The sequence below is a fragment of the Lottia gigantea genome (genome assembly GCF_000327385.1).
Source record: "Lottia gigantea unplaced genomic scaffold LOTGIsca_5, whole genome shotgun sequence".
In the NCBI taxonomy this organism is placed as follows: Eukaryota; Metazoa; Mollusca; class Gastropoda; family Lottiidae; genus Lottia; species Lottia gigantea.
In genome coordinates, this window is record NW_008709715.1 from 1,309,474 (window position 1) to 1,321,762 (window position 12,289).

Consider the following 12,289-nt stretch of genomic DNA (forward strand, 5'->3'; position numbering starts at 1 on the left):
TTATGATAAGAGCTATGCTTACAGTTAAAACTATCACCAAAACTGTATGAGAGGCACATTTTATCTGTAAATTGTAGATGATATCGTTTAAATTCGCCATAGATATTTCCTTCGAACCCGAATCAACACAAGTATAGTTATCTCTTCCAATAAAATTTGTTGTGTTCGTATTCATCCAATTTAGAAAGTCTAAATTGCCACAAGTACAAGATAATGTTTGACCTTTCAGATTAATAGATAGAGTTTTATTGGCCTTGTGTTGGTCATCACAGAATTGTCTAAATGATTTGGGAAGAGTTGTAAGAACATTATCAGACAAATCAACCATCTTTAACTGTGTCATATGATTTGTTTTCAAGGTAAAACTACTAATTGTATTACGAGATAAATCTAATTCTTGTAGACGTACTAGATTTTTAAATAATTTGTGTGGCAAGCCCCGAAGTTTGTTATCTGAAATCCTTAGGAGCTTCAGATTGGTCAGATTTTGGAAAATTTCACCATCTTCATCATCATTTATAGATGTAGCAAGGTAATTTGACGAGATGTTCAATGTTAGGAGAGATGATACATATCTAAACATTTGTTTGCTTACAAAATCACATAAGTTTATACTTAAATCTAACCATTCTAAATGATCTGCACCAGTTATTGGTCCAATCCATCTATGAAGTTCATTACCAGACAAATCCAAACTTCTTACAATATTTGTGTCGAAATTTATGCGCGGTATAGGATATCTTAAACTGCTGACACTTACATTACAATACTGCATCATTGGCGGCAGTCGTATTATTGGTAACATAACCCCATTTGAAACTTCTTGGAATATTTTATTTGGAGTTCCTTTAGCAGGTTCTCTATAAACTTTATTCATTTCGGTTCTTTGATTCTTCATTGGTTCCAACACCGACCGTTTGGTTTTAATTGGTAAGGGATGTGTCAATGTCTTGGTTGGGATATGTGATTGGAATTGTGTACTAGCATTCAATGTAACCAAGTGCTTTAAACCATAACTAGCTAACATGTATGGTCCCCATGTCGGTTTGTTGTCACAAAAGCTTACCATGGTTATATTTGGTGGTAAGTATGACATAACTTCAACCTCTACAAGTTCTATTCTGTTGCTGTCTAAAAATAAATGTTTAATTGGTAAATGCTGTATTCGTTGTACCTGTGACGTTTTCAGCGTAACTCCGACCTCGAATGATTGTACTAATGCAGCAACATTAAGATATGCCAAATCACTGTGAAGATTCTGTAAAGCAACTGAAGCTGTTTCCAAACCGAGTCTAATATTTTGGGACAAATCCAGATATTCCAAATGTTTCAGACTACTAAATGCATGAGAGTCAAGTCTATTCAAATAACAACGGCTCAAAGTTAATCGTCTCAAATTAGGTACGTGAACAAGGCTATCATTATGTATCTCCTGTGTTTTACAGCTCCCAGCAAACGTTAATGTCTCCAATTTCATTAATTTTGAAAATTCAGATCCTAGCTTTATCGTCTGTATCCCATCAATACTCAGATCGGAAAGATTTTTAAGATGTCCTAAAGCTTGTTCTGGATAAGCATCAATCGGGTGGTATCTATCAACATTATTCGATATATTTAAAGTTTGTAGATTTATTAATGGTTGAAATACCCCAGTCGGATATCGAGAATCGTTAAGACCGAGTTGATTATTTTGTATGAAGAGAGATTTTAGTTGAGATAATCCAGTGAATGAATCCTTGTATAATTTGAAAATATCGTTGAATGAAATATCCAGGATTTTTAAACTGTGTAAACTATGAAATCTACCATTTGGTATTTCATTTATATGATTGTATGATAAATTCAGTAATTTGGTGTCGGGTGGAATAGTTGAAGGGATGCTTGTCAGGTTCTTGTTATAACAGTTGACTGTCTTAAACGAACAGACACATTTGTTACACAATGGTTCTTCATTCTTCTCTGATGTTGTGAAAGACGGTAATATTAAGATGGCGAAAACAACCAACAGCCTGGAATATATGAAATAGAAATATAATAATATTGATATTTGTACGCCAATGATCAACCATATTACAGTGCTCCCTAATTTTCGAAGATCAATCGCTAAAGGTGTAAGTAAAGGTGAGAATAGACGAGGTACAATATCCGTTGGGGTGTACGGTGTGGGATTATTGATAAAGTAGATAAAAACAGAGGCAAATCTAACCTAACCTGTCACCTAACCGGACACCCTACCTCGTCTATTCTATTCAACCTGAACGCACGAATGGCTGTAAAATAACAGTTATAATCATATGCTTGTGTTCTGCTTAGATCATGTCTGAATCTGTGAGCATCCCGTTGAGCGAAGCTGCTAGTCATTCAACTTCATTATCAGCTTTGGTTGTCAGATCCGTCTCACCGCTGAAATATGACTAAACAAGCTTTATACATTAATATTTTTACAATTGACGAATGCTCGGATTTCTAAAACTGACCTAGTTAGACGTTCAAATCCCTTCACAAAGATTTAGATGATAGGGCGTATATACTGGTATAAATATTCAATATTTGATAAAAATTAGAAACGAGCAGTACACTGTCCTACATGTGCATAGAGATAAGGGTGATTGAAAAGTAACAAGTTACTATTCAATATAAGGCACTGGCACAGAGTTAAAGTTATGTTTACAATAATTGTGATGCTAATATGCACTATGAACTAAATCAAAGAAAATCATAACGGTTATCATATAAATCTTCTTGGACCTAATAAAGAAATTCATAATACTTATAATCTACATTTACGGAAATAACATTATTGGGACAATTGTCTGTGGAAAAACAGAATCATAAAAACTCTGACTGCTTCAAATTTTCTGGAATAATGAAGAAAAGCGATTAATGGCTGCAGGTATAGAAAGTAAATTGTTTCATACTATTATATACTATAAAGTACAAAGACAGTTAATAAAATGAGAATATTTAATTCTGTTAGATCACTACATCATCGGTGGGGTTAAGTCGAACAACTATATCCTGTAGATTTTTATTTTTCGAATAAGCCATGACTAATTTTTTGTAAAAAATAGTGGGAAATTTATTTTGTATTGTGTAGTATATTACTATCGTGCGCTTGTCGACGTACAAAATATCCTTTTAAATCATCTGTACAAATTTTAAAAAAGAAAATATATAATAAATAGGTCAATAAATAATTTTTCATCCAAAATGCATACAAATATAATGGATTAATAGAAGAACTTGTTTACCTCATCTTCATGCATAGGCTGCACCAAGAATAATAATTAGAGGAAAGATAGATATCAAGTTTATTTATAGAATTTATTTCTAAGTGTGCTTTCCGAGAAATACTATATATTTATATATAAGACGCCACTCAACCAATACGGACGAGGGTAGGTATTTAAAGCCAACCCCCAAACCACTATAACTGGTCCGTTAAATTTTAATCGAGGAAATCGCTAAAAATACATTTCAATGAATTTTTAACAGCAGGTCGTGACTAATGATGATCGTTGCAAATTTTCAGCAGGAAAATGAGATTTTGTATTTGTAAATTTTAGTATATATTGGATAGCTACGATCTTTTACCCCATATTTCGGTCGGTTGTATGACATTTTACAATCCATTGGCATAACCAACTTTAGTTCAATTTTAGATTCTGATTTGACCGGTTTTGCGTTTGATTTTAAATACGAGCCCCAACATGCAGACCAAGGGGTATTGGCTATTACGCTTTACAGCAAAATCTATATTGAAGATTGGCGTTTATCAAACTATCTGCCTCATAGCGATACAACATTGTTTTTTTTGTGACTGACTTTTTTGTTCAAATTTACTTTCCACTTATGACCTTATAGTTCTATGACATCGACAAGTAACACACATTATTTGAATTTGAATTAGCTGTAACGTGTATGGGTTTTGCTATATTGTAAGTGTTTCCGGAAATTCATGTCTAGTCCTTTAATGGAAAGCTATAAGTATTGTGCAATGATCATACCATGTAACGACTGACAAATTCAAGCGCATGAATGATTTAATATATTCTTGTATATAATATATTATATTATTTGTATGATATAACGTATATTCAGTACACTCAACTTGGTATAGTAGATCAAGAAATCCCTGTATACGAAATGAAAAAAGGGGTATTCAAGCGTGTTTGTGTGTATGAATAACAACTCAAAACTTCATTTGTATACTATTTCCATTTTTCGTGGCTATATATACTGACCATTCCTTTGAATCCTTTTTAAATTTTGACTAAGTGTCTTGAAAATTAACTTTCTCAAATGTGAATGTTAAACACTTAACAAAAGCAAATTGGAGAATATTGGAGTATGATAGGGGTGAAGGAAGTATCCATTTCAAACCAAATACAAAAACATGTATATTTAGAGTAAATTACCACATGTCCTGTACCAACGCGTGATATTTGCTGAATAGATATGCTTAAGGACGCATTCATTACAAACATGCTTGAAAAAAAAATTGCCAGGGAAAAGCTTATAATTGCACAAACAATACTCTCTGACTAGAGGTTAAGCCTGCATGCCCATGCCTGTGCTTTCGTAACCTTACTTAACTGCAATGTTACCTAAAATTCCAAAACTGAAGAAGTGTGGTTGTACAACTAATCCATAATACAATGTAAAAAGGGTGAGGTCTGGGAAAATAAATTATCTCCTTGTTTTCCTGTTTATTTTGTTATATAACCCACTTTAAAGTATTCGAAATTTGAAATATATTACACTGCATTTGACGTAACCTATTCACTCCATTCTTGTAATATATATATATAGCAGTTATATACCAGTAATATTTAGTCTTCAAATTACAGATAGAGGAAATGACAATTGAGATAATTGAGGATCTTAGTTTCACACGAAGTCCGAAACATCAGCCTCTATTCCAGCCTCTGATAGATATTTGTCGGCTGAGGTATAGAGTCAAAATAAATAGGCCCTGTTTTATGATGATTTAACACCAGCCGACAACTTTCAAAATAGCTATGTGAGTCTGGATCAGAGGCAGATGTTTCGGCCTGGTTCACACGCAGCGTAGATCCAAAGGTATATAGTTCACTCTCGGCATTCAGAATTTATTCCACCCGGTTCCCTCTTGTCAGTGATTCTGGTCTCCGTGCAATCGAGGGGGGCAATTTAGCAAAGCACCTTGACAGACGATTAAACGTCGGGAAACGGACTTTCACGGAGTATTTTAGATTCGAGATTATTTTTGTTAAAACACGCAAGTTATAATACGTTACATTTTTATTGCTGTTTTAGTTTAAACGTAGTCGGGTATGTTTTATGGCAAAACGTTGAACAAATACGTCCAAGTTAATTTTCTGGTTTTTTTTTATCAAATATTTTTCCTACTTTGGGTTGTTTGATTCATATGAATACAAACGTGCAATACAAGAGTTTAGTAGCGCGTGTAGAATGATGTAATGATTTCAACTCGCCACGGTCCAGCGACTACCAGCTGGTCTGAGGTACACCACTGACCAGCTCTAGATCATTTAGACCAAATCCAGGGTCATCCCCATCCCAGCTCATTCAAACTCACCATGGTCCAGCGACTACCAGTTGGTCTGAGATAAGAAATGAACAACCCGTACCACTTGTGACAGGTGTGATAGGTGTGATAGGTGTAACAGGTGTGATAGGGAGCGTGAGATTAGTAGCACATGTAAAATGATGTAATAATTTCAATCTTCTATGCTATAGAAATAAGGAATATGATAAACTAAGTACCAACGCAAAACGAAACCTGAAGTCCAAATCAACATTTTCATTTTAGTTTCGCATTGGTTGCAGGAAAAAGAAAAGATGTATTTTAAAAAAACGACCGGTACAATTTTCTAGGTGTGGGGGGGGGGGGGGGGCAAGATTTGATTTAAGCCCCCCCTTGGCTACGGGCCTGCTGGTCGCAGGTCGTTGTGATGCGACAATAAACCGATGCAACGTGTGTACTGTGTACATTGTAGATACCTCTACTCAGTAAGAAAATGATCACGGTCACATAGTCACATTAATGTGATAACATCCTATACTAAATTAGTCATTCATATAATATAATCGACCTAATAAAACTGATTAAATGAGATTTCTAAGAATTTGAATTTACGGCATTTGAACATAATTGGGAAGTGAGAACTTATAGCTAGTAATAGCCCCGTCCTTACTGAGCTGATACGGCGACGGAAAACTAAATGAGGTCGCCATTAGCGTGGTATCATGTGTCCAAACCACGCCCCCATTCGTCATACTTCCTCCATGTCAATCCCGTATTCGTGATACGATGACGTGGTATTAGTGTGTACAATGCGAGAGATATTGAACGATAAGCACTATCGTGGCCAATAATTGCCATTGAGAACACCGCGGAATCAAGAATGTCTTTGGACAAACGTCGTATACATCTCTATAAATGTAATAAAAGTGAAATGCACGTAGTCCATAGATTTTATTAGATTTCAGGGGATGCTACCCCATGTACAGGCCTAAGATGGAACAAATAAAAAGAAGCAAAAAGGGCGAGGGGTTAGATTGTTACATACTAATAGGCTTTAGTTTGTTATGAACAAAATTGTCATTCTAGTTTTTTGAATCATCCTTTGCTCTTGCAGAGTCTCATAATGGGCATGGACTATCTTCCTTGCTCGATTACTGGTGTTAAACGAGACAACAAAAGGTGCGTTGCCTACATTATGATTCGAGTTTTAACCTGTTAGATGCTCTTTTCTTAGTGGAATTACTCATGAAAAAGTGAGTATCTAATTATAAATTCTATAATTTGCCACGACAGCCACGGTGTCTTTTTATAATACGTTTTATGAGACCATGTTACGCACCCACGATGCACCAACCAATCAAATCGTTTCTATTTATATCGATGGGCTTCTGTGATTTTATTGTGTTCGTTGAGATGCTACAGCGGATGTACAACAACCTTCTCCATTCCATGGCCTTAAAAAACAGATCACCGATCAAGTCCAAAACAAACGCCGAGACTAGGCGATCATATACGACATTGTGACCGCAGCATGATAACTTGTGTTTCGTAAACACCTATACCATGGTTATCGTTCCGATTATGGTCGGTGTCCCTCATTCTGCGATGCAGGCGGGAGGGGCTGGCCAGCTGACATGAAAAAGTGTATAGTCGTACGTATAGGTAAGAGACCCTGTTTGGTACAGTTTGAAAATGAACAGGCTTATAACGATGTCTCCATAATTGCGGCCGTTGCGTGCAGAAAAGGAGACAAACAATTAACTTCTTGTAGGAAAATTCAGTTATTACTAACGTACAAAGCGGTTTCTTACACGGACACTCAACAGTCTATCAACTAATAGATCTTTCACACTGAGCCATCGATCAGCAAAAATATACTAGGGTATAATAGGCAGTATTCTGCGACAACAGTAAAGCTTTTGACAGAGTTTGGCACGCTAGCTCTTGGCATTCGGGATCAGAGGTGCACGAACGAAAAAACATCTGCATTAGAGAATATCTAGTTAAATGCACTCAGAACTATATGCGGTGCTGTTAAGGGAACCAGCCATACTATTACAAGGAAACGCTTTCCATACACTGCAGGAAAGACGACGTCGGGATAAGCTGACAATGATGTACAATATTCAGAACAACTTGACTCCAAACTTCTTATCAGTCCTCATTCCCTCCAGAAATATCAACTACAATCTCAGGAATAACACAAATTTACCAACATTTTAACTGTAGAACTAATATCTTTTATAATTCATTTGTTCCGTCAACCTCTGAGAATGGAACACACCGCCAAATTTTCAAAAACTGCATCTTTCAATTTCATCTTTCAAAAAATCTCTTAAATCAAATGATACTCATCCACAGCTTTGGTAATCGAAAAAAATCCAATTTATCACTGCCGCCTTCGTCTTTCCTGCAGAGACCTTAATGATCATAAATATCTTAGACACGTTAGAGATAACCCTGCTTGCCTTTGTGGTCATCATTTTGAAGATTCAGAACGTTTTCTTCCTAACTATTTCTTACATTCAGATGCATGCTACAAATCTATACACCCTTTACTGACTCGGTTAAAAACATAACCAATTTGTTATATGCTGTCAAAAATCATTCCGATCAATCCAGATCATTTTTTGTTCATGATTTCCTTATTTTTTCAAAACATTTTTAGTATTTACATTAATCCTTTGATCGTAGAGTATCTGCAGTGGATGTATGTCTGTATACGTGTTGTCTTATGTTGTGTTGTGTATGTCTGTATAGACCGTATATATGTACGTGTTGTCATGTGTTGCCTTGTATTGTGTTGCGTTAGGTTTTGTTAACATAATGTACTAAAATTTCGTATTTGGAGAGAGGCCATTTATAGGCGAAAGTCTGTTCCCTAATCCTTTTCATATCTATGTAAAAAATACATTCATTTTAGAACAAAATTCGCTTTTGGCTTTTTTCCAACTTCTTGTGTACTACAAGTATTGTATGGAGAAAAAGCACACCACGCATAGGGTAAAAATATATAATAAAATCGTGATGAATAGAGGAAGTACTTATACTACCTAAACGACTCGAATTTCTTCCGGAATCAATTTTCTTTTATTCATTGATCTGCATATTTAGAGTTTATTGAAATGAAATAAGTACGGATAATTGTATACCCTATTTTCCTTGTTGAATCATTTCCTTCAGACATGAGGTAAATTAAATTTTATTTAGATTTTCTAAAAATTGCATATTTCAGTAGACTGGTTGATATATTTTAGTATATTTTATTCCTAATGGCATAGCTACAAAGTTATTCAGGCTATACATGTCCGAGTATGTTTCTATATGAAGGCTGTTCTCCACAATTTCATTTTCGCTCGAAAAGTAGTCCCGTGGAAAGTGGTCTTCAAACACTGGTTTAAAAGTAATCAAGCCTATCTCTTAATCTCAATCTTAACATTGTAAATCCCGTTGATGATAGCTTGCCAAACAAGATAAAAAAAAAAAAAAAACTGTACCTACTGCTGTCGTCCTTAATGAATGGAGAGTGATGCCTTGAGGTGTACTTTACTTCATATATTGTTAAATCTTCAATCTTAAATGGATGCATACAAAATTCTGTTCATGTATATTCGTCTATATTACATATTATGAAATAATAAAGTGCACCGTCACCCCATGACGATTTAGCCAACCATGTCGGTGTATGCAAATTTCTCTAGAATGGCGGCATACTCTCGATGACGATTTAGCCAAAGTTGTCGGTGTATCTAAATTTGTTCTAAAAACGATTGCATACTATTCGATAACTAACACTGTGCTATTCCTATGTTCTTAAAGTTTTCGTGTCGACGGACTACGTCATGCAGTGTGTAATGACGGAATTTGAAAATGAAAATGTATTTCCTCTGTACCAATAGAAACTACTTATATATTTGACGTCGTTTAACACAGCAGACGATAATATGTATAAGATTTATTCGCGGTTATAAATAGGTTGAAGATGTTGTATATTAATGTGTTATTATTGTGAGCACTATACCCCAACTACTTGTTTTATGGAGGAACATCCTGAACCCTTTCAACGGCCAGGTCATTCTGGGAGTCTCTGTTTCTAGCTGCAGGGGCTACTAGAGGCAATTTTTGGCACCTGTTTCAGAAGATATCAATCTAATTCAAAAAATTAAAATATAATAAAAACATTTTATTTTGTGTTTCATATATTCCAGGCTGTTGGTTGTTTTCGCCATCTTAATATTACCGTCTTTCACAACATCAGAGAAGAATGAAGAACCATTGTGTAACAAATGTGTCTGTTCGTTTAAGACAGTCAACTGTTATAACAAGAACCTGACAAGCATCCCTTCAACTATTCCACCCGACACCAAATTACTGAATTTATCATACAATCATATAAATGAAATACCAAATGGTAGATTTCATAGTTTACACAGTTTAAAAATCCTGGATATTTCATTCAACGATATTTTCAAATTATACAAGGATTCATTCACTGGATTATCTCAACTAAAATCTCTCTTCATACAAAATAATCAACTCGGTCTTAACGATTCTCGATATCCGACTGGGGTATTTCAACCATTAATAAATCTACAAACTTTAAATATATCGAATAATGTTGATAGATACCACCCGATTGATGCTTATCCAGAACAAGCTTTAGGACATCTTAAAAATCTTTCCGATCTGAGTATTGATGGGTTATATGAGATGAAACTAGAAAATAGATTTTCAAAATTAATGAAATTAGAGACATTAACGTTTGCTGGGAGCTGTAAAACACAAAGTATAACAAACCACAGCTTTTATAATGTACCTTTTCTTAGAAGATTATCCTTAAGTAATTGTCGTCTATACAGACTGGAGTCTCATGCATTTAGTCGTCTGAAGCAGTTGGAGTATTTGGATTTGTCTCATAATATTAGACTGGGTTTAGAAAAAGCTACAATTGCTTTACAAAATCTTCACAGTGATTTGACATATCTTAATCTTGCTGCCTTGGAACAATCTTTCCAGATCGGATTGGAGCTGTCTATTAGTCATATGCAACGAATACAGCATTTACCAATTACACATTTATTTTTAGACAGCAACGGAATAGAACTCGTAAATACTCAAGCTATGACTTATCTACCAAAAAATCTAACTATGGTCAGTTTTTGCGACAACAAACCAACATGGGGACGATATTTACTGGCTGGCCTTTACATGAAACAATTGGCCATACTGAATGCAAGTAGACAATTTCAGTCACATATTCCTTCAAAGAGTTTAACATTACCAATGAGAAAGAAAAGGTTGGCTGTACGAACTATGAGAATTCAAACATCTGATGTGGTACAAGAATACGAAGAACGTCATAAAGGTGTAGACATCACTACTCACAATATTAAAAAAGGGGCAATTGTAACAAATGTACGATATAAAATACAAATACCTCAAAATTTGAAATTATTAAATGTAAGTTATAGTACTTTAAGTTATGCTGTACCAGAACTACACATAGACAACAATACTATTCAGTTTTTAGATTTGTCTGGTAATGAACTTCATAGATGGATTGGACCAATAACTGGTGCAGATCATTTAGAATGGTTAGATTTAAGTATAAACTTATGTGATTTTGTAAGCAAACAAATGTTTAGATATGTATCATCTCTCCTAACATTGAACATCTCGTCAAATTACCTTGCTACAGCTATAAATGATGATGAAGATGGTGAAATTTTCCAAAATCTGACCAATCTGAAGCTCCTAAGGATTTCAGATAACAAACTTCGGGGCTTGCCACACAAATTATTTAAAAATCTAGTACGTCTACAAGAATTAGATTTATCTCGTAATACAATTAGTAGTTTTACCTTGAAAACAAATCATATGACACAGTTAAAGATGGTTGATTTGTCTGATAATGTTCTTACAACTCTTCCCAAATCATTTAGACAATTCTGTGATGACCAACACAAGGCCAATAAAACTCTATCTATTAATCTGAAAGGTCAAACATTATCTTGTACTTGTGGCAATTTAGACTTTCTAAATTGGATGAATACGAACACAACAAATTTTATTGGAAGAGATAACTATACTTGTGTTGATTCGGGTTCGAAGGAAATATCTATGGCGAATTTAAACGATATCATCTACAATTTACAGATAAAATGTGCCTCTCATACAGTTTTGGTGATAGTTTTAACTGTAAGCATAGCTCTTATCATAACAATAGTTGTAGCTAGTTTTGTGTATAAATATCGATGGAAATTAAGATATGTATATTATTTAACAAGAAGTAAATTCCGTGGCTATTCAGCTATTGGTGGAGCAGCTCAAAACCGTTTTGATTTCGATGCCTTTGTATCTTATGCTGATGAAGATAGACGTGTTGTTGTTAATGATATGATAACTAAGCTGGAAGAGCAACAAGGGAAACAACTCTGTATTCATCATAGAGATTTTCTGGTTGGAGAAGAAATTGCAGCTAATATTTTAAATGCTGTAAGAAATAGTAAGAAAACAGTGATTATTTTATCCAGTAATTTTATAGCTAGTTATTGGTGTAATTATGAATTAAATATGGCTCACATGGAAAGTCTCGAGACAGGAAGAAATGTTATAATTTTAGTTGTTTATGAACATGTTAGAATGAAAGATATACCAGATATTCTTCAAAACTTTATGAAAAACAATTCTTATATAGAATATACTGATGATCCTCAAGGAAATATTATTTTCTGGGATCAGTTAATTACTGCCATTAAT

The 12,289-nt window shown here is 34.5% G+C and overlaps 1 protein-coding gene across 1 annotated transcript; it reads left to right on the forward strand.

Moving 5' to 3' along the window:
* Positions 1 to 11,857: 11,857 nt before the first annotated feature.
* Positions 11,858 to 12,289, forward strand: LOTGIDRAFT_58571 (hypothetical protein; the record flags this gene model as incomplete). Its single annotated transcript, XM_009061681.1, has 1 exon — positions 11,858 to 12,289. A coding segment is annotated over one exon (432 nt), but the record flags the coding sequence as incomplete, so codon positions are not given.